The sequence below is a fragment of the Silurus meridionalis genome, chromosome 3, assembly GCF_014805685.1.
Source record: "Silurus meridionalis isolate SWU-2019-XX chromosome 3, ASM1480568v1, whole genome shotgun sequence".
Taxonomy (NCBI): Eukaryota; Metazoa; Chordata; class Actinopteri; order Siluriformes; family Siluridae; genus Silurus; species Silurus meridionalis.
Genome location: NC_060886.1, coordinates 32,267,922 through 32,291,029, shown reverse-complemented (window position 1 = coordinate 32,291,029; position 23,108 = coordinate 32,267,922). Strand labels below are relative to the sequence as shown.

At 38.5% G+C, this 23,108-nt stretch overlaps 1 protein-coding gene and 5 non-coding genes across 6 annotated transcripts; 2 read left to right on the top strand and 4 right to left on the bottom strand.

Annotated features, from left to right (window-relative positions):
• Window positions 1-594: 594 nt before the first annotated feature.
• Window positions 595-676, bottom strand: trnas-cga. Its single transcript has one exon. It is a non-coding gene; the product is annotated as a tRNA-Ser (tRNA).
• Window positions 677-2,272: 1,596 nt separating this feature from the next.
• On the top strand, window positions 2,273-2,346 carry trnat-ugu. The gene has a single exon. It is a non-coding gene; the product is annotated as a tRNA-Thr (tRNA).
• Window positions 2,347-6,856: 4,510 nt separating this feature from the next.
• On the bottom strand, window positions 6,857-9,627 carry LOC124382997 (nuclear factor 7, brain-like). Its single transcript, XM_046845382.1, has 6 exons — window positions 8,976-9,627; window positions 8,738-8,833; window positions 8,430-8,660; window positions 8,287-8,309; window positions 8,082-8,200; window positions 6,857-7,469 (listed from the first exon to the last, which is right to left on the bottom strand). The coding sequence occupies exons 1-6, from the start codon at window positions 9,372-9,374 to the stop codon at window positions 6,925-6,927; spliced, it is 1,413 nt and encodes a 470-aa protein (XP_046701338.1). The 5' UTR covers window positions 9,375-9,627; the 3' UTR covers window positions 6,857-6,924.
• Window positions 9,628-16,090: 6,463 nt separating this feature from the next.
• Window positions 16,091-16,172, bottom strand: trnas-uga. The gene has a single exon. It is a non-coding gene; the product is annotated as a tRNA-Ser (tRNA).
• Window positions 16,173-18,774: 2,602 nt separating this feature from the next.
• On the bottom strand, window positions 18,775-18,846 carry trnap-agg. Its single transcript has one exon. It is a non-coding gene; the product is annotated as a tRNA-Pro (tRNA).
• Window positions 18,847-20,663: 1,817 nt separating this feature from the next.
• trnap-cgg lies at window positions 20,664-20,735 on the top strand. Its single transcript has one exon. It is a non-coding gene; the product is annotated as a tRNA-Pro (tRNA).
• Window positions 20,736-23,108: the final 2,373 nt, after the last annotated feature.

Below are 23,108 nucleotides of genomic sequence, written 5' to 3'. Positions count from 1 at the left end.
TCAAGCCAAAAAACTGAGCCCCATAACATTAGACCAATGAAATTGCAGCAAGGGTTCAGGTGAACCAATAAAATTCTTTATGTCAAATCGGGTGCGCTCCCACTTAATCATAAATATGCATGAGGTTCCTCTGACGTTTGACCTGCCGCTCACTCGGACTGTCAACAGGAAAGGCGACGTCACACTGAAAACAACCGGGCATAATTAATGCACTTCACCTGTGTTCTGAGCTGCACGGCATCGGGAGAAAAGCTTCACCGATGGTGATTTTTAAGCAAACGATGATGCCAAAAGATAAACTCCCGAGAGAAATTGTTGTGAAAGGAAGTAGGAAGACAGTGAACAATGACTTTCTTGGTAGGCTACTGTTTAGATACAAGCCGTGTAACAGACACTGTCTTTCGTTAAAGCCTGTGTAAAGTTCATTAGTTTTAATGTAGGCACCTGCAGCTTATAGACAGGTGCGGCTTATTTATGTTCAAAATAAAAATCTTTGTAACATTCAGTGGGTGCGGTTTATATTTGGATGAAATTATTAACTTCATTGTACACTTAGCAATAAGAGGATTCATACAACATAACTTAAAGTAGAACCGCTGTGAGCAGGATTCAAACCTGCGTGGGGAAACCCCAGTGGATTTCGAGTCCAACGCCTTAACCTCTCGGCCATCACAGCAGTGCTGAAGCGGGAAAATGGAAATGAAGAGATGTCTTTATTATTCTTTCATAGTTCGTCATAGTTTCACCTTAAAAGAAGCATTTAGAATTGAACAGTGTCTCTGACAAACATTGGCTAAAAATTAAACCCTCAAAGTATCTGTCCCAGACGCACCACCCTGCCAGCAACAGTCACTCAGTCCACTCAGTGCTTGGTGTCTGACAAAAGCCAAAACGTCCCTGGGTGGGTTGTGTACAGTACAGAATGTACAGTGATGATAAATATACATACAGATATAAAAAGTACAGATGTAATGAGGAGTGAAAAGATATAATATGAAGTATGTACATGTATTGTACAGAGGTTATATACAGTCTTTTGTTTATGTTTGTTTTGTAGTGATTTAGCGGTGTAGTGTTGAGTTCAGTAGTGTGATGGTGGATGGAAAAAAGCTGTCCCTGAACCTGCTGGTTCTGGTGCGCAAGTTTCTGTATCTCCTTCGTGATGGAAGGAGGTTAAACAGTTTATGACTGGGATGTGAAGAGTCCTTGATGATGCTGTGAGCTCTGCGCAGACATCTGCTGTGGTGAAGGTGTTCAATGGCAGGTAGTTGAGTGCCAGTGATGCGTTGGGCGGTTTTGACCACCCTTTGCAGTGCTTTACGTTCACACACAGTGGAGCCTCCGTACCATACAGTGATGGAGTTGGTCAGGATGCTCTCAATGATGCAGCGGTAGAAGCTCGTTAAAATCCCCGGGGACAGATGAGATTTCTTGAGACTTCTCAAGAAGTACAGGCGTTGTTGTGCTTTTTTTACCAGAGCTGACGTGTTCTGCTGCCAGGACAGATCCTCAGAGATGTGAACTCCCAGGAACTTAAAGCTGGAGACTCGCTCTACCTCGGTTCCATTGATGTTGACTGGTAGATGTCTCCTGCTGTTGGATTTCCGGAAGTCCACAATGAGCTCTTTGGTCTTTGTGGCGTTGAGAGTCAGGTTGTTGGTGGCACACCATGCTGCCAGATTACGGATCTCTTCCCTGTAGGCCGATTCGTTGTTGTTGTCGATCTGGCCGACCACGGTGGTGTCATCTGCATACTTATCTACATACTAATCTGTATCATAGATTAGAAATCATTAAAATGTTAAGATCAAACATTATTTCTTCTGCTGTCTTTTCATCCCTCCTCATTAAAACTCCTAAAATCTTTATTTCTTTTGCTTCCATAAAAGTAAAAATCATGTATACCATTTTATCATAATTTATTTTGGCTCCTGATCTCCTGCAGAACTTTTGTACCGTTTGCATTGCTTTTTTCACCCCCTCCAGATTTTTGACCAATAGAGTTGTGTCATCCGCATATTTAAATATTTTATTCTCTTCTCCCTCGATGCCTATATTTAACTATATTTGTATTTGACCATATTTTATGTTGAGGACCTTAGCAATTCTCAAATTAATGGTAGAACTAGCATCAAGACAAAAATCAAATCTATGCTTCTGCCTTATTAGCTGTTAGTTTAAATGCATATGTCCAAGCAATATTTTTTTTCTAAATCTAAGAGCAAAGAATTTTCATTCAACAGCTGGCTGAGAAGTCGCTGAGTGGCATCGAGGCTCTGTGGCTTAGTTGGTTAAAGTGCCTGTCTTGTAAACAGGAGATCCTGGGTTCAAATCCCAGCAGTTCCTGGTGCAGTTTTCCTTTGCTGCTTCTGCTCAAGTCTGAGATATAACATTGCAAGTGGATAAGATGGTTTCTCTGGGGCACTGAATGGTGAATTGCGGGCTTTGCTCTGACCCTTTTAAAAGCTTGATAGTATTTGTTAGCAATGGAAAAAAACTGTGCTTTTATACAAACTACAAGCCAGCCATTGAGATGAACAGTTATGAGATAGTAAAATACAGCCTTGTGCAACATAGGGCTCTGTGGCGCAATGGATAGCACGTTGGACTCCTAGACTTAGCGGAAGAGCTATTCAAAGGATGTGGGTTTGAGCCCCACCAGATTCGTTGTGATTTTCCACTTGTCTCTCGAGTAACTTTAATTGTAAACCAGGTAGATTGAAGAGCCATATTGCATGTGGCATGTCCGTGCTTCTCGTACTAAACAGAAATTCTTTGTTAGATGCGGTTTTCAAAAAAATCTCCTCTTGTTCCACATGGTTCTACTTGTTTGACCAAAACTTTGCTGTACCCTGATCGGATGTTCCAACACATATTCCTGACACAGAATCATTCCATACTTTGTGCTCACACATCCAAAGCCCACACTAATCTTCTGATTAGCAAAGATTAGGAACATGGGCACAACTGTTTTGTCTTATCGGCACAACCATTTATAGACTGCTTGTGTTTATTCTTTAATATATTTAATATTTCTTTAATATGACTTTATTATTTATTTTGATAATCAGAAAGACTCCTTAAGAGCAGCAGTTGTGTCCATTCTAGATTCAGTTGGAATTCATCAGAATGTTCGATAGTGGTGGACACACTCTTGATTTGTTAACATTTGAATTAAAAATAAAAAATTTACTCATAATTCCACAGTCTGAAGCTATTTCAGACCATAATCTTATTTTCCCAATTCTCCACCCTCATAGACAATAACAAGCATAATCCTAGATTTTTATTCAGCACAGTAGCAAAATGAACAGGAAATAAAAGCACTGCACTAACATGCACACCATCATTAGGTGGTAATGATTTCATGAACTTTTTTAATAATAAAATTGAAAACATCAGGCAAGAAATCCAGACGGTTAATATAAATCCAAATAATATTACAAGTAACCCTGTAGACAGCAGTGTAATTATAGCAGACAATCAACTACAAAGCTTCACTCCTATTTGTGAGAATGACCTAATTTTATTAATTTCTCTTTATCAAAATCATCAACCTGCATTCTCGATCCCTTGCCTACAAGTTTTCTCAAACAGATAATTCCAGAGGATTGAACCTGTTTTAAAAATATTAAACTCTTCCATTAGCACTGGTTATGTACCTAAATCCTTCAAACTGGCAGTTATCCACCCCCTTATTAAGAAACCTGACCTTGACCCATGTCAGGTGTCCAACTACAGACCGATATCAAATCTCCCCTTTATATCCAAAATTTTAGAAAAGGTTGTAGCACAGCAGTTATGCTCACATTTGCTTATGAATAACATTTTTAAAATGTATCAGTCAGGATTTCGGCCTCATCATAGCACAGAGACGGCGCTAGTTAAAGTGTTAAATTACCTGTTGTTGGCCTCTGATCAGGGTTTTGTCTCTTTACTTGTTTTGCTCGACCCAAGTGCAGCTTTTGACACCACTGATAACACTATACTGCTTGCTAGACTTGAGAACGTTGTAGGAATAAAGGGAACAGCTCTCTCTTGGCTCAGGTCTTATTTGACTGATCGCTATCAGTTCGTTGATGTAAATGGTGAGTTCTCCACACTCTTTGAGGTAAAGTTTGGTGTTCCTAAAGGATCTGTCTTAGGCCCACTGCTTTTCTCTTTATATATGCTGCCTCTTGGTGAAATCATTCATAAACATGGTATTCGCTTCAATTGCTATGCTGATGACACACAGCTGTATATTTCAGCAAAGCCAGATGAGAGAGATCAGCTAAACAATGTTGAGAAGTGTGTAAAGGACATCAGGCAGTGGATGCTTGATAACTTTCTTCTGCTCAATTTAGATAAGACGAGGGTACTTTTACTAGGACCACATGCAGCTAGAAGCAAACTTTCCGATTATGTAGCATCTCTGGATGTTGTTTCTGTTTCAGCATGTACGGTTGTCAAAGACCTTGGTGCTATTATTGACACTAGTCTTTCCTTTGAGTCTCACGTGAATAATATCACCAGGATTGCCTTCTTTTACCATAGAAATATTGCTAAAATTTTAAATATGATGTCATTACAGGATGCAGAAAAACTAGTTCATGCTTTTGTTACTTTATTTACTGTCTGGGTGTGCGAGTAAGTGCATAAATAAGCTTCAGTTAGTTCCAAATGCAGCAGCAAGGGTCCTCACTAGATCTAGGAAATATGACCACATCACCCCTGTTTTAATCAGTCTACACTGGCTTCCAATCAAATCTCGCACTGATTATAAAATACTACTACTGACATATAAAGCACTTAACGGTCTCACACCACAGTATCTGAGTGAACTTCTGTACCAGTATGATTCTCCACGCCTACTTAGATCAAACGTTGCAGGCTATCTGTTGGTTCCTTAAATAATGAAGACTACAGCAGGGGGCAGATCTTTCTCTTATAAAGCCCCACAGTTATGGAACAGTCTTCCAATCAGTGTTCGGGACTCAGACACAGTCTCAGTGTTCAAGTCGAGGTTGAAAACACATTTATTTAGTCAAGCCTTTTATCAGTAGATTTTTTTTTAGGTAAAGGCACAGATCTGGAGGGAACATGGATATAGAGTGTTTGGTGAACAGGGATATTTGTATGCTGTCGTCCCCTCACATTCACACATCCACCCAGGTTAGTTGACGGTGGTGTGGTGGGTCGTCTCTTATCCCAGAGATCCCTCATGTCTGTGTTACCTTCTGGTTCTCCCTTGTAATTATGCTGCCATAGTGAGTCTTGCCGGAGTCCAAACTGCACAGTGATATTAACTTTCATACAACAATAAGGACATTAATAATCCATATACTTCTCTTCCTGTCACCCTCTTCTCTCTCTCTCTCTCTCTCTCTCTCTCTCTCTCTCTCTCTCTTAAACATGCTCCTGAGGCTCCAGTGACCACTGTTCTTCCACAGATCTTTCCACTTCGTCCAGGCCTGCCTCTGGATAGTGTTCTCTTCGACTGGAGGCCACTCTGTGCAGCTTGGGACGGTTTCTCATCAACACCTTGGGTGGTTCTATGAAATTCCGGAGTAAGAATGGGCGCTTTAAGGATGAAATGGACTGTAGTTAATATCAGTAGTCTGCTACACTGACTCAGGACTACTTTTCGCTTCTGATCATCATCACTGTACCCCGCAACACCGTATATCTGCCACAAATAGACATTCAGTGCAACCCAGATGAGGATGGGTTCCCTCTTGAGTCTGGTACCTCTCAAGGTTTCTTCCTTATGTCATCTCGGGGAGTTTTTCCTTGCCACAGTCGCCACCGGCTCACTCATCAGGGACAAACTTACTTATAAAGAACATATTCACTTTTAATCACCACATTATCTGTGTAAAGCTGCTTTGAGACAATGTTCATTGTTAAAAGCGCTATACAAATAAAAATGAATTAAATTGAATTGTACTATTTACAGTCACGGCGGAGAGTTGGGGGACGCGAAATGTTTACTTTATCGGGGGGGTGGTGTAACAGAAAATAATTGAGAAGCACTGTTCTAATCTAATATAAAACATTGTTTTTAAGATTTTTTTATATTGTCATTTTTTAAATTTACACCGATGCAAAATTGGGGAAATTTCTTTGATATTAACAGTTTTTGAAATGAGCTTTCCTCTGTCTCAGTCCAGCTTCAGTCTGGTCTTCTGGAGGTTCTGTGTTACTGAGAGGAGTAAGTCTGGTTGTGTATATTCACTCCACTCCTGAATAATAGAATCCCCTTCCTTTGAGCAAATTCTATCATCACACCTACTGTACATCCCAGAATGTAGAATCTCCATCTTCAACATTTCAGCAGTGTCCCTGAGTTAAAGCCGTCAGAGCCCAAAACACAATTCTTTATTTACTCTGAATGAGTTTTGTCTGTAGGTTTTGTGCATTTATTCAAATTAAACAATTTTGTGAACAAATAAATTTTTTCTTTCAGTTTATATTTTATTTCAGTTAAAAAATGATCATTTAATGCCGGACTAAAACAAATCTATTTGTTTTTTGTAAATACATAAACTGCTGGTGAGGGAAAATGTACAGATTTAATTTTCCACACTGCAGTTTCACACATAAAACCCACAACCAGCAAAACTTTTTAGCCAGGATTTACCAGCATAACACTTTATTTAATATAATTTAGAGTACATCAATAAAATAAAATAAAATAAATGAAAGGTGAAGAGGAACAGGGGTGAGTGATTAGTGACATGTGATCCAGACATGGCAGTGCAGTGGCTGCTGGGTAACGCAGTCAAAAGTCCATAATCCTGATACATATCACATTTTTCATTTTACAATGTACTGTTTAGTGTTTTTATAAAACACACTTTTAAAAGAATATGAATCTTTTAATCTGCAATTAATTTATTAATCACCAATTAATAATATCAGATTATAATCTGAAATAAAACTCTAAATGATCTGATTCACTTTTACAGAGAACTGAACTGGGAGGATCTTTAGAGGAGATTCATTATCATAAACATGTAGTAATGGCAGCAATTTATCAGTAAATGTGTGTGTAAAAGTGTGTATGTGTGTGTTAGTGACAGGATCAGAGAAGGACAGATTTCCTCTTTCACAGTCCAAATTCACTCTGATCCTCTGGAGTTTCTGTGCTACTGAGAGCAGAGTCGATGGCTGTGGTGTAGAACCTGCTCCATAATTACCATCATTATACCACACACACCAGATTCCACTTCTGTAGAACACATCCCCCTTTCTCTTAGCAGATTCTGTCATCACACCCAACATCCATCCAGAACAGTCTCCAACTTCAACATCCCAGCAGTGTGTTCCTGAGTTAAAGCCCTCAGAACCCAAAATAAAGCCATATTGATCAAATCTCTCTGGAACATCAGGAAGTTTCTGTTTCTCATTAATGCGTCTCACACTAATCAGATCATCAGATACACGGAGTACAGGATGAACAGTGTTGGAATCCAGAGTTACACGTGCTGAAACACACACACACACACACACACACACACACACACACACACACACACACACACATATAAATTCTTTAAATCGCTGTAATGCTATATTCGTAAACAGGGCGATGGCAAAAGAAACCTTTCAAAATAAAAGTCCTTTGTCGCTGTTTATGAGTGGATTAGGACTTTTATTTTGATTATTTATAGGACTTTGATTATTTTTATAATTGAGTATCTTATAGAACCAACTTTAGCAGCAATAACTAGAAGTTTTCTTGTTCTGTCTCATACAAATTTTAACACATGATAAGCACCAGATTTTTATTATTTTCTGGGACATAAAACCATTGAATTCAAAGAGGGTGTACTTATATTTTTACATGACACTGTGTGTGTGTGTGTGTGTGTGTGTGTGTGTGTGTGTGTGTGTAGTATTAGTAGTAATAAAAACAAAAATAAATAATAATAATAATAATAATAATAATAACAATAATAATAATAATAAAAAAGAAGAATTATAAAAATTAAATAAAATATTACAAAAATAACACAAGACTATAAATCACATTAGGTTTATTAACAAAGACACACACACACACACACAAACACCATGGCAGAAAAAAAAAGTCTTACAGTATTGGACAATGTCCTGCATCTTCTCCCAGACTTTAAACTTCAGGTTGGCCAGATGTTTAGCCACATGGATCAGTGCTCCTGAAAGCTCATCCGGATGCTGCAGTGTGCACAGAGTTCTGCAAGAACATTCAGGAGTCAGTGTTACTGAGAGTTTGGATTCAGAAACACAGAGAAAGAGAGAGACAGGAAGCACATCACTCACCTTTCCACTGTGGTCTTGTAGTTCTGTAACACAACAAAGCAAATACAAGTGAATGTGATTTACATTTTTACAACACGATGTTTCTGATGATGGAAAGAAGTTTTACTTTCTCACAGTATAAATAGTAAATAAATGATCCTCACTTGTAAGAACGAGATGTCTTCAGCTCTCATCTCCTCTTCTGTTGTTCTGATTGTGTCTAAAAGAGATGACATATCTCTGTTCAGCTTCTCAATCATCTCTTTCATTGTCTGACTCTTCTGCTCCTCTTCCTCTCTCAGTGCACTGATCCTGGACGCCTCTTCATCTCGTAGAAACTGGTGAAGCTTCTCAAACTCCTTCTTAATCTGATGTTCTGCGTGTTGGGCCTGAATCTGCATTTAAGAGTAAATTAAATAAATTATAATAAATATAACAATTATAATCTTAAACCCATTTAATTGATTCTAACCTTTATATGTTCTGCAGTCTGACTCCAGTTTAGTTTACAGTCTTCAAAGAGCTTTAGTTTCTCTTGTAGGGGCTTTAGTGCAGTTTTGAGTTTCTCCTGAAACAAATCAACACACTGCATGGAGACTTTGTGTTTTACATTTTGTTTTAACTCCAAATAACAACATTGATTAAGATAATTTTGAACAACAGCATCTGTTCCCATGTGACACATGACCTCGTAACTAAATCATATTTACCTTACAGTCTGTTACTGCCTCATCAGTGGGGGAGAATCTGTGCTTGGTGTGTTTTCTTGAATCTCGACACACCAAACACACCGGCTGCTGATCATCCAGACAGAAGAGTTTGAGTTTCTCACTGTGTAAACTGCAGACTGTTTCAGATTCTGATGAAGATCTCTGACTTCTGTACTGTAAGAAAGTCTCACACAGGTTCTTCAACACCAGGCTTAGAGGAGGAGTATCTATTGACGACTTCCTCCTACAAACAGGACATTCTCTGGATCCTTTAGTCTCCCAGAACTGCTGCAAACACACTTTACACACACTGTGACTGCAGTGCAGATGAACAGGATCTTTAAAGATTTCACAGCACACAGGACAGGAAAAATCCTCCTCTGAAAACGGTGAAGCCATTTTATTTTGCTGTTGTTCTTCTCTCCAGTGTGAACACTCAGTGTTTCACTTTCACTTTGTTAAAGAAATAATCATTCACTGACTTCAGCTTTCTATCAGGTTAATCACATAGATTTGTATCTCCAGTGTGTAATCACTTCCTTTACCACTGCTGAAAAAGAAACTCAGATTCCTTTATAAATGAAAAAATAAAGTAAAACCCACCAGAGCAGAACACAGCAGGCTGTAAATGAAGAACTGCAGTCGTCTCAGACTTGACACTTCCCTTATAGGCGGAGTTACAGAATGACATGTTATGACCTGTTACAGTCATCATTTACCTCAGAAACACACACAGCACTTACAGTATATTCATGTTCTGACTACAGATTTATCTATAATTTTGGGAAAAACTAATCGTAATAAACAAACTTATTAATAAAATAATTAAATAAAAATTAATAACATAATTCTTTAATTACTGTCACAATTTAGATAAATAATGCTGAAAACACTTCAGGGGCTGATTGAGATCTGACATGTAGTATTTATTGATGGACAAAAGAATACATTCTGCAGCGTTAACACAATTAATGCTACAGTTTCATGTTTGAGTAATAGAACAATAAATGTTTTATTTAAAATGTTTTATGCATCTGCATTGCAATTAATATTTATATGCATTTAACATACAGAGGACGTCCCCAGAAGACATTTTAAACCAAGCCTATCTTGACAAATATAAATATTTGGGTAATAATTATTGTTTTTCTTGTTTATTGTTATATAAACATGTAATGTAGATGTAATATCTCCCTTATTCTTACTGGCTGATGTGAATCTAAGCAGGATGTACATTGGAAATTATTACAATGACCAAACAGCAAAACACACAATTTAAAAACTATTTTCACAGCAGGTTAAAGTCTCCAGCAACGATGATAGCTTCTTCGGGATGTGCAGACTGTTGTTTGTTGATAGCTGCGTGCAGTTCCTCCATAGCTGATTTATATTACAGAATCATGAGTGTTTTAAATGCAGTGCTGCCTGAGGGCCTGAAGATCACTGGCACCCAATATTGATTTTTACCCTTGTCCCTTGTGCAAAGAATCTAAAGATTTCAGTAGATTCTTTGAAAATTTTGAATCTGTTATTTACTGTAAATTATGATATATTCAGCTGTTCTATGTTTTATGTTGAAGAACATTATTCTGAAATTCTTCTGTATTTGGTATAAAGAATCTCAAATAATGATCCTCTTATTTCAGTGCTCTGTAAAAGTGAATCATATCAGATATAGCTTAGAGTTTATTTAGAGTTTATTTAGAGTTTTATTCTAGTTTATTAATGAAATATTTAATATTAAAAGATTTATATTTTTTACAGAAGTACTTAACAGTTCAGTTTTTTTAAGTTATAAAAAGCAGAGGTGGGAAGTAATGAAGTACAAATACTTTGTTATTGTACTTAAGTAGATTTTTCTGGTACAGAATCAGTACTATATGTGACCGGTTGAATGTCTAAAATGAAGACAAATCGACATGCATAAATAATGGTGCATTTTAAATCTGAAGACACGCCCACTGATGTGGAGTTGCGCTTTGACATTGAGCACACCTGTACCACGTAATTATGTCGGCGTGTTTGTGGCTTTATAAAAAGCACAGTTGAGTGGGACACTTTGATTCCTTTCTTATCTGTAGGCTGGGTGGCTAGAAAAGGTATTTTATCTTCTACTTTCCTGTGGCTTTCCCCTGGTGAGTCGCTTGTTTTATTTTATTAGTTGCTAATCATGGTCTGAATGTGTTTTTAGGGAGGTGTGCATGAACGCAGGTAGCATATAGTGATAATAGTTTAACCCCGTTTGTGAGGTAAGCAACTTTATTGGGGGTTATTTTGGGAAAGGGGGAAGCTGTTTGAAATGTTTTATTTTTTTTTTTTCAGGTGCGGCCAAAGAGCGCTAGCTGCTGTTTCGTACATGTTTTGTATGTTTTTACACACCGTTTCATAAACCTGAATTAGCTTGTTGGGTTACAGTTTGGACCAAGCGGACGTCGCGGTTGTAAACCGCTGTATTACTGAGTGTTTTAAAAGATTATTCTGCGCAACTGTTCTGTGCTATGTTTGAGTAAGGACTTGGATATTTATCTCCTGTGCAGGTGTATTATTAAATTAACAGGCTTGGTATTTTTGCTCTGTGAGCCGCTTGGATGCTTTTTAAATATTAATCGGGAGTTAATTGTTTTTCTCTTTTTAACGTGTATAAGTGTAATTACCATTTTACATAACTATTTCCACATGTAACTATCTGAGCTGTGATTTTTGAGACTTAAACAGGAGGGGAGATTGTGTGTTTTGGGTTTATTTTTGGTTTATTCTTGTTTTTAAGAATTATGCACTGATTTGCGGTGTGCTCTGTCCCTTCTGTTACAAAGAGGATGTAATCTAGTCTCTTTGATTGTGGGTAAATAACTGGTAAGCTGTAAATGGTATTGAAATATTTTTAGCCATTCTTTTGTTTAATAAATTTGTACTATTCTTGGAAAGTCACGTCTGTCTTTAATCCCATCCGAACCAGCAGGGTCCTTTATGTTTTTGCAACTTTTTTTTGGTTTAATTATTCTTTTGGGTTTAATCTATTTTCCTGGGTGAATAAATAACCCAGGTGGCATAGTCGGTTCCTTTTTATTTTTAATACCTTTTAACCAAGGGCAAACTTTTGTTTTCACTTATTACATTTTTTACACAAATATCTGTTCTTTGTACTTAAATTTTCAACCAGACTCATTCCTTTAGTTTTAATCTATTTGGTGACATCAATATTTTTTTTCTTCCAGTTGTGAGCCATTTTAGCACATCAACATATTTCTTGTTATTGTGTGGCTTTTTCAACCTACCACTAGTGTATCTTTTCCTTTGTCTCACGCACCACAGACGTAGGCTAGTTTATGAAGATAACAACGAGCAAGGCAGAAGGCAACAAGAGGTGTCAAGTTTATTTCTATAGCGCTTTTCACAACCGACATTCTCAAAGCAGCTTTACAGAAATGAACAGTTAAGGTGAAGTGTATTTATCCCTGATGAGCAGCCATGGTGACTGTGGCAAGGAAAAACTGACTTGGATGTTATGAGGAAGAAACCTTGAGAGGAACCAGACTCAAAAGGGGAACCCATCCTCATTTGGGTGATATCAAGAGTTTGATCATAAATCTTTCAACAATACAGAACACTGGAGAGTGAGAACAAACATGAGCACTGGAGTATAAGATTATAAGTAAATGTTCTTTTTACAGTCTTATACAGTCTTTATGGTTATAAAACTAGGAGCTACTGAGATCAACATTTGTGATCATCACAGATCCAGCAACAGCTTCTCCATGCCAGAGCCTTTAAACACTCCAGGAGGTCCAATGTCAAAACTCCACACATGTAGCGGGATCCAATTGGCACTTTTACGTCTCTAGATGGTTCGGGATGTTTTGTGAGTTCGGCATCTACTTCTTGAAAGGACCATAATCTTCATGAGGTGGGACGTGACTGGAGCTGGCCAAACCTCAGGATGCCTCGAGATGGGGAGAGAAGCTGCTGTTCATGATATTAACAGCACAAGTTGATAATTTGCATTTGATCAGATGTTCTGAAGCACAAGTTTATGATATGTGACGTATGTTATGTGTAGGCTTTGCTAAAAAGATACGTTTTTAATCTGCACTTAAACTGGGCGAGTGTGTCTGAGCCCCGAACACTGTCAAAGACTATTCCAAAGTTTAGAAGCTAAATGTGAGAATGCTCTACCGCCTTTAGTCTTTAGGACTTTGCTATTCTAAGAACTACTAGAAGCCCAAAGTTTTGAGATCTCAAGAAGCGGGAAGGATTGTAGCGTGTTAAAAGACTGGATAGATACATGGGAGCTAAACCAGTAGTTTGTAGTCTATTCGAAACTTAACAGGTGTAGGAACAATAATATTGGGGTTATATGATCATATTTCCTTGACCTTGTGAGAACTCTGGCTGCCGCATTCTTATCTAACTGAAGCTTGTTTATTAATGATGCAGGACATCCACCTAGTAATGCATTACAGTAGTCTATTCTGGAGGTCATGAACGCATGGACGAGCTTCTCTGCATCAGATATAGATAACATGTTTCTTAGCTTAGAAATATTTCTAACGTGAAAGAAGGCTGTTTTTGTAACTTGGTTGATATGATTTTTAAAAGACAAGGTGCTGTCTAAAATAACTCCCAGGTATTTTACCATTGAACTAGTAGTTACAGAACATGTGTCTAAATGCAGGTTGAAATGCTGGAGCTTCTGTGTACTGCATTTTGGGCCCATGAGCAAAATCTCCGTCTTATAAGAATTTATTAGTAGGAAGTTATGGGTCATCCAGTCTTTTAATTCATTAATACACTCTGTTATCCGAGCCAATTGAGCTGTATCGCCTGGTTTTGATGAGATATATAGCTGGGTATCATCAGCATAACAGTGGAAGCTAATTCCATGCCTTCTAATAATATTTCCTGAGGGAAGCATGTATATTGTGAAAAGCAGGTGTCCTAGAACTGAACCTTGTGGCACACCATAATTTACTAGCATTAACCTGGATAGCTTTCCATTTACGTCTATGAAATGGTAATGATCGGACAGGTGGTATTTAAACAATTTAAACCAGCTTTATGCCTGTCCCTGAATGCCGTAAATGGGAGATTTGAAATGACGATAACAAAGGGGTAAAAGTGTGTTTGGATCCAAATTAGGTTTCTTAATGTTAAACTAATACAACATGCAAACAATCTAGGTCAGCTGAATACCACTTAGGACATTGGTGCCTAATGTTGGTTAGTTGCAGCAGCCCTTTGTTATTGCTGTACGTGGTACTATGGCCATACAAACTGCAATGAAAATCAGGTAAATTGGGTACAACTGCGCTGTGATTTCAACACAAAACATTATAGGCCTTTTTATCAATAATCCAAAGCTTATCTGATTCTTCCCTTGATGTCAAAATGCCATGAGATTTTTTTTCTTGCTCTGACGTTTCCACATGCTTTCCAAGTCTTACCCATACATATGGTTTAGTCTCACTGCAACCTTAATGGTGTTAATTTTGACCAACCAATGGCTCTGACAATAGTCGTCTTTGTTTAAACCCAAAAGATATTCCCATGATCCTCCCATGCAAATATCATTGGTTCAAACATACTTTAACTGTGACATTATTTGAGGTGTCACTGAAACTTGAATTGTGAATACATCTTAGTCACTATTTGCAGAGTTATCTTTTTTTCAGCTAGAGCAAATTGACAAAGTTTGGTAACATGTTATAGGAGGGTTATAATGTACTAACGTTAATTTGATGAGACAGACTACACTTTGGACAAATTCTTAAAGTCTTAACATTGGAAAATCAAAGATGGAGCAGCTGCTAATAGAGGCCAAAAAGCAAGAGTCCAGCACCCTTGACCTCGACGTGATTCGAACTTGCAACCTTCTAATCTGGAGTCAGACACGCTACCGTTGCGTCACAAAGTCAGAGTAGCTGCTTTGACCCGCCTCATGGCCCAGATAAGGCTTTGCATTTTTAAAAGGAGCTTTTAAGGTGCTTTTTATGTGAGTTATACATGGTCACATTTTTCAACTAGCCTGCATCCTTGACTGCTGTTGGACATGAAATAGGGGGTAACCTTCATGGTGGGCGTCTTGCAAAAAAGGCACATTAAACAAAAAAATTATTGGAGAAAGCTACAAAAAACTCCTGGTAAGGTGTCGCCTGGCCAGGTGTCGCAACTGTTTTAGGTTCAAAGCAGGAACGTGAGCAGATCCCGGATAGCTCAGTCGGTAGAGCATCAGACTTTTAATCTGAGGTTTATTATCTTTTTTCAGCTAGAGCAAATTGACAAAGGTTGGTAACATGTTATAGGAGGGTTATAATGTACTAAAGTTAATTTGATGAGACAGACTACACTTTGGACAAATTCAAGTCTCAAAATGGACAATCAAGTCAAGACAAGTCAAGAGGCTTTTATTGTCATTTCTACTATACACTGTAATAAATGGAATTGAAGGTAGGTGTTAGTGTTAAGACGGTTTTCACATGCATTCCTTTGTCTGTTCAGTGTCTATAGAATATTTACGATGTTAGTATGTAAGGTAAACAGGGAGTCTTATATGGGCTCACACATCTCCGGCTAGTATATCCTCTTATCCAAACAGGAAACATTTTTAGGTCAGCTTTCTCTCCAATGTGTGTATATATACATGTCTGCTGCCTGCAATAAACCGAAGAAGAACATTTGCTGTGTGCAGTGTGATTCTTCCCTGATATCAGAAAGGCCTACGGGCATTGCAGGTTGTATGGAAAACCTCTCCAAGTATTAAGTTTTCTTTGGGCAAATCCAACAATGTTTAATCCACAATTATCTCTGTACTCTAGTGAGAGTCTGAGGGCAGAAGTCAAGTGATATGAAACATATTCTTTTAAAACAAGAAGTTTCAAAAGATCTTTCTGAACCTTTTTGAACCATCTTTTGTAGAAAGCACAAGATGAATCATGTTTCCTAAAGAGATAATGTGAGTTTTAATGGACTTCCTCCTCGTCCCAGCAAAACAACTTTCACCTCAAGTAAAACAGATTACGTTTGTTTCTAATGTTTCTTCTATGCTAAAACACTTCTGTACATCCTTCACTTCACACAGTAAAGACTAAACAATAAAACACTATCACACATTGATGAAACGCTGTGAGCAGGATTTGAACCTGCGTGGGGAAACCCCATTGGATTTCAAGTCCAACGCCTTAACCACTCGGCCATCGCAGCGGTGATGACATTTGCTGCAATGTCTTGACTTGTCTACAATTTCACCTGAAAAGAAGCATTTAGAATTGAAAGTGTCTCTGACAGACTTTGGCACTTTTCTCACCATTAAACACAAGACAGTAAAATGTTGAATGTGCGCATCATGGCTGATTTCAGTGCTGATTTGAGACTTGGCGCATCAGTAAAACAAATGTTTTTGATGGATGTGCAGAATCGGGAAAACCTTCCGTAACCATGGCTGAGTGGATCAGCAGCACTTTTTTAGGTCAACACCAAAGATAATTAAACCACGAACGAAATACATCTGCTACTGTAGCATGTTCACCATATGGCTTAGACATGGTCACCAATGCAAGAAAGTCTTCTGTTGCTTTTTTGATACTGAAAGATTTTGGCAAAATTTCACTGTATAATAAAAACTCATCCAAATGCTTGAGCATGTCTTTAGACAAAAATAGTCCATTTGACATCACTGGCTTGAACACTTGTTTTGTTATCATAATAGCTGAGCATGATCTCTCATTTGAACAGGATCTGGTCCCAGGAATGGCACAAAATTGTGCAACTGTGTGGCTAAATCTGTGTATAAATAAAGTGCAAAAGGGAAAAAAATGCAACATCCATTCCGCTTTTATCCTGAGTTATTCAAGATATATATAGTTATTCAAGACATTTTAACTTGTATTTTAAAAGAAGTATATGTGGATATTTTTAAGAAAGGAGAGTTGAATCAAAGAATGGGAATGGGCTTAATAAAATTGTTATACAAAAAAAAAAGGGAGAAAACAGATCTTAAAAACTACAGACCAATCACTATGCTGAATACTGATTTTAAGATTTTATCCAAAATCTCAGTCAACAGACTGAAGGAAGTAATGCTGAGCATAATTAAAACTAACCAAGTGTACGGTGTAAAGGGTAGAGATATAGCAGACACAAATATTTTTATAAAAGATATGATAAGATACATGCGTGAGCAGAATAAAGATGGTTTTATTATCAGTTTAGACTTTGAGAAAGCATTTGACATTGGCGATCAAAATTAGAGAACAATTAATAAACAATTGAACAATTTTGAAATAATGTCATCTTCACTGCTCAACAGTTGAAGGAGTTTATGTCCTGTCTATACCATGCTACCAGAACACCTTTTCCACCAAATAACTAAGGCATTTAAAAAAAAAAAAAACATTTTTTTGCAGAAAACACACTGATCAAAATTAGAGAACAACAATGACTGTAGCATGGAAAAACATTACAACAAAATGTTCTGAAGGTTACAACAGTCAGCAATTAGTAGGAAGTGTACAGGCCTCTGCTCTGAATGACTTCAGCACATCTGCGGCCACAGGACAGCACTAGTCTCTCACACTGCTCTGGTGTGATTTTGGTCCACTCTTCTTCCAGTCTCCTCCACAGTTTGGTGACTGTAGTGGGTTTCTTGGACATAACTTTGTCACCAAGGATTTTCCAGAGGTTCTCTATTGGGTTGAGATCAGGACTCTGTGCAGGCCATGTCATTATTTCAATGTTTTCAGTTTCAAGGAACTGCTTTACCCGTTTTGCTGTGTGACACTGTGTGACACACTTTGGGTTCAGTCTTTCTCCAGTTTGTCGCTGAACATAATGTTTCCCATCGGACCCAAATAAATTAAACTTGCTTTCATCACTGAAGTGAACTTTGGACCAGTTCACACAACATGCTTAGTCTAGCCTTTTGATTCTTTCTGCTAATGAAAGGTTTGGTCACTGCAGAGTGGGCTTTCAGTCCAAATGCTCTTAAACGCAGAGACACTGTATGATGAGACAGATCTTTACCCTGTTTAGCGCTGAACTGGTGACCAATTCCAGCTGCAGTGTGGAAACGATTGCCCATTGTGATCCTCTGCAGTATCCTGTCCTCTCTTGTATTTGTCTTCCGTGGACGACCAGCCTTCTTGGCGGACTTGAAAGAGTTTGTGATGTTGTAAAGATTCAATATTCTTGAAATCACAGATTTGGAACGACCAACTTGTCTTGCTATGGCTGATAGGGTCATCCCTTTGGCCTTCATCTGGACAACCTGCTGCCGGAGGCTTTCAGTCACTTTAGAACGGCCCACCATCTTGCAGAGTCAGTGAAACTGGAAGTTAGGCTGCCAGTTAAATAGGGGTTGACAGAAAATCAAGGAAATTAGCACCAGGTACCAGATTAACACCAATAACTGGGAGGTATCTGAAAGTGTTCTCTAATTTTGATCAGTGTGTTTTCTGCAAAATAATGTTTTTTTTTTAAATGCCTTAGTTAATTTGTGGAAAAGGTGTTCTGGTAGCATGGTATAGACAGAACAAAAACTCCTTCAACTGTTGAGCAGTGAAGATGACATTATTTCAGAATTGTTCAATTGTTTATAAATTGTTCTCTAATTTTGATCGCCAGTGTATTTACAGACTGTTAAGCATAAAACCAGAGTAGTAGCTTTGGTAGAAGAAGCAACTTTTTCGGGATTTCAACCTCTTTGGTGCTGTGAGAGAACAAGCAGTGAGCGAGATGCACGTTATCATTGATACAGCGTTCTGATAGCTCTTGTTCACCCAAACACAGTTTATTCAGTGTAAAACTTGGGCTCGTCCGGGATTTGAACCCGGGACCTCTCGCACCCTAAGCGAGAATCATACCCCTAGACCAACGAGCCAAGCAAATTCAGGTCAGATTGATTCGCATCTGGAACGACTCTGCACATGAAGTTGAAGGGAAGGCGAGAACCCAACAGCTGGAGGTCCGTGGATCTTTTTGTTTCATGTTATGCAAAGTAAAATCCTGGATCAAAAAACCTGAATCATATCCCTAGACCAAAAAGCCTTCTTGTGGAAGAAGTGTCTACTGATATGTCACTGCATAGTTCATGTGCTTTGCTGGCATATGTCTTCAATTTAAACACATAGATAAAACTTAATGTGTCCAGCCAAAGCTGCTTCTGTAACTGCAGGAAACAGAAAGGTTCATTAGTGATTTGAACTTGCAAACACATGTCTCCTGTTCTCCATGCTAACATTTTGGAACAGTTACTGTGAAAAGAGAGCATTTCCACATTTAAATCATATGGGTCAAACTCCTATCATGCAGATTACAAACATTTTCTATGAAATGAGTCCAGGGATCTGAGCAGGCATAAATGGCTGGAAGCCCTGAAGGTCAGCAATTCCTATATTTTTTAATAGGGCTCAACATTTCAGTATTATCCCTAATGACCTCTCCTAACCATGCAGAATCTAACAGATCCACTTTAAATGACCACTTCTACCCAAACAGTAACACAAAAAATTGTTGTTGACTCAAGCTTTTTAGACAGATGAAGTATTGCATGGACCCCAACTGGTGAAACAGAGTAGCTTTAACTGAGAGAAGCCACAAATATCATCTAGTCATTTGTGAAATATGCATCTGAAGAGTGAGACTACTTGTCCAGTGCACATAGGGATGAGTTTATGTTGTATACCAAACGTTCGGCGGTCAATTATTTTCGTTTAACAGACCGTTGCTAATAATAATTGACCGCTGTCTGTCTGTCAATACTATGAATGGTAACAAATAAATAACAATCATTTATAATAATAAATAAAAAACTTTTGTAAATGATTTATACTTTGAATTGCAATGCATTGATTTTAGTGAGGTTAGTACACACTCATAGCCATAAATGCAATTCTAATAATTGACATAATCTTTTCTTTCGGTGTTTCAGTTTTCGGTTTTGGCCTTGGTTTCCTCATTTTTGGTTTTTGGTTCCGGCCAAGAATTTAAATTTCTGTGCATTCATAAAATATTATCACTGGTGTGGCCCTCTGACACAATTCAGGTTTCTCATGTGGCCCCTTGTAAAAATGTATGGCCCACCCCTGGTCTAGGGTATGGTTCTTTGGGTGCGAAAGGTCCGGAGTTCAACTCTGGGACGAGTCTTAGTTTTACACTGAATAAACTTTGTGTGGGTAAACAAAAGCTGTAATAACGCTGTATGGCTGATATCTTGGTTCTCGCTTGCTGCACGTTTTCTCACACCACCAAAGAGATTGAAATCCTTCAAGGGCGATTTCTTCTCCTGAAGCTACTGAGCCCAAAATTGCCTGAACACCTTGAAATTACTCTGGTTTTATGCTAAACAGTCTGTAAATTGATTACAAAGAAACAAAAAGAATCTTGGACCTCTGGCTGTTTGGCTCTCGCCTTCTCTTCACCTACATGTGCAGGGTGTAGTGTCAATCCAGTGGTAAATCAATGCCAAGTGTTGGACTGAAAAGTTTAGCTCTTTTCCGATCTTACATTTTAGGTAGCACCATGTAACGGTTTTAAAATGTTAGCATGGAGAAGAGAAGACGTGTTTCCAATGTACAGTAACATTTTATTACAAAAGTTTAAATTAAGTTTAAATCTCTAATGAGCCTTTCTGTTTCTTGCAGTTACAGAGGGCGGCTTTGACTGGACACCTTAAAGATTTCTGTTACCTTACAGCAAGGCTTGTTGGTCTAGGGGTATGATTCTCGCTTCGGGTGCGAGAGGTCCCGGGTTCAACTCCCAGACAGGCCCAGATTTTACAGGAAACAAGCTTAGGGTGGGTGAAAAGTGCTATCAGAACACTGTATCGGTGATAACTTGTTTCTAGCTTGCTGCACGTTCCCAGCGTGCAGTGTTGGCTAGACATCATTAAGACCATGCAACCTGTGCTCCCTTCTCCTGGCTCATTGGTCTAGTGGTATGATTGTCGCTTTGGGTGCGAGAGGCCCCGGTTTCAAATTCCGGGAGAACCCAAATTCTGCCCACAATAACCTTTGTTGGGGTGAACAAGAGCTATCAGACAACTGTATCGCAACAACTATATGACAATTTGGTTCTCACTTGGTGCTTGTTACCTCATAGCACCAAAGATGTTGAAATCCCATGAGAGCGATTTCTTGTCTTTAATATACTGAGGCCATAATAAACCACTTTTAAATTACTCTGATTTTATGCTGAACATTCTGTAAATAGATTACAAAGAAACAAAAAGAACCTTGGACATCTGGCTGTTTGGATTTCGCTTTCCTGTCACCAACATGTGCAGGGTGTCAGAAGTCAGAAGTAATTATCCATGGGTTTAACTTGGAAAAGTGCTGCTGCAGTGTTTAAGAGCTGCGTTCTGACAAAACAATCTGCAGGGAAATTGTAAGAAACCAAAGCACAAACTTAGTAGGCAGGATTTGAACATGGCGCAGGTATTGACCCCATTGGATTTCAGGACCATCGCCTTATCCACTCATCCATGATTATAGAAGGTCTTCCATGACCTCTGCACATCCATCAATGAGTCAACTGGTGCTTGCTTGCATCAAAAGGAAACCAATGGCAATCACAATTTCCTTGTAGAGCTATATTTTCATCTGTAGGGAAATATTGTTGGTTGCTTTGATCATTTCAACTTGTCCAACCAATATGAAGGAAAATAGTAGGATCATTCCAGTCAGTTCCCACTCTGAGCTGGAAATGGAACTGAGGTATGAAACAGGTAACTCTTAGCAGAGGATGGTTTCGATCATCAACCTCTGGTTTATGGGCCCAACATGCTTCCGCTGCACAACTCAGCTAAGTGCAAGCAACCAAGACGGGACTCACGAAAAAGAGCAAAGGCAAAGAGCGGCCTGGATCTACTTTCCTGGCTTCCAAACGATGCTGAGAAACGCAGTGGTATCCACTCAGCCATGATTATAGAAGGTTTTCCATGACCTCTGCACATCCTTCAATAAGTCGAATGGTGCTTGCCTGCATCAAAGGGAAACCAATAGCAGTCTTTCTGTTTGCTGCACAAAGTAGGCAGGTCATTAAAATTCAGCATTTGTCCTCTTCACCCATGTACTGATCACATGCAGATCTTGAAGTAATAGGATTTTGAAATAGGTTTTATTTTCTCCACTCTGAAACGATATTCATCCTTATCTGAGATCTCAATTGATGTCCACCTCTCTGCTAATCACATGCAAGCAATACATTCTTACCCTTATTCCTAATGAAAGGTGGCTCATATAGAATTATGTGAAATTTTCACCTGTAGGAAAATTTTGTTGGTTGCTCTGATTATTTCAACTTGCAAAATAGTCCAACTAATATGAAGGAAAATGGTTCTAGTCGATTCCCCACTCTGAGTTGGAAATAGGACTGAGGTATGAAACAGGTAACATTTAGCAGAGGATGGTTTCGATCCATCGACCTCTGGCTTCAAAATGGTACTGGGAAACGCAGTGGGCTTCTTGTCAATATCAGATGAAGCTTCAATTGAATTTGGGTTATAATACAAATGATTCAGTCAGAGACCATGCTCAGCTTTCAAGATAACAAAACAAGTGTTCAAGCCAGTGATGTCAAATGAGACCTAGACTTTTACCTTGGTGACCACGTGTAGTCCAAATAATGAACACGCAAAAGTCACGGACATGTTATGTTTGCGGTTTAATTATATACGGGTTTGACTTATAAAAGTGCTGCTGCAGTGTTAAAGAGCTGTGTTCTGGTGGAACAATCTGCAGGGAATTTGTAAGAAACTAAGATTACAAACAGTGTAGGCAAGATTTTAACATGACGCAGGGAGACCCCAATGGATTTCAGGTCCGTTGCCTTATCCACTCAGCCATGACTACGCAAGGTTCTGCCTGAAGTCTGCACATCCATCAATGAGCCCGAGACAGAGAGGAAAAAAAACAGTTAATACAGACAAGCAGGCAGATGGATGGATGGACAGACAGACATACAGACAGACAGACAGACAGACAGCATGGTAAATAGAAAAGAGTAGCAGTCAGACTAAATATAAGACTGACAGACAGATAGATAAAGACAAAAAAGCTGACAAATAGATGGCCGGATGGATAGACAGACAGACAGAGAGACAGACAGACAGACAGACAAACAGACAGAATAATATTTGAAAGG

Coding starts and splice junctions, on each gene's coding strand:
- LOC124382997 (XM_046845382.1), bottom strand. CDS start 9,374: ATGGCTTCACCGTTTTCAGAGGAGGATTTTTCCTGTCCTGTGTGCTGT. Junction 8,834..8,975: donor AGGCAGTAACAGACTGTAAG/GTAAATATGATT, acceptor GATTTGTTTCAG/GAGAAACTCAAAACTGCACT. Junction 8,201..8,286: donor TACAAGACCACAGTGGAAAG/GTGAGTGATGTG, acceptor ATGTTCTTGCAG/AACTCTGTGCACACTGCAGC.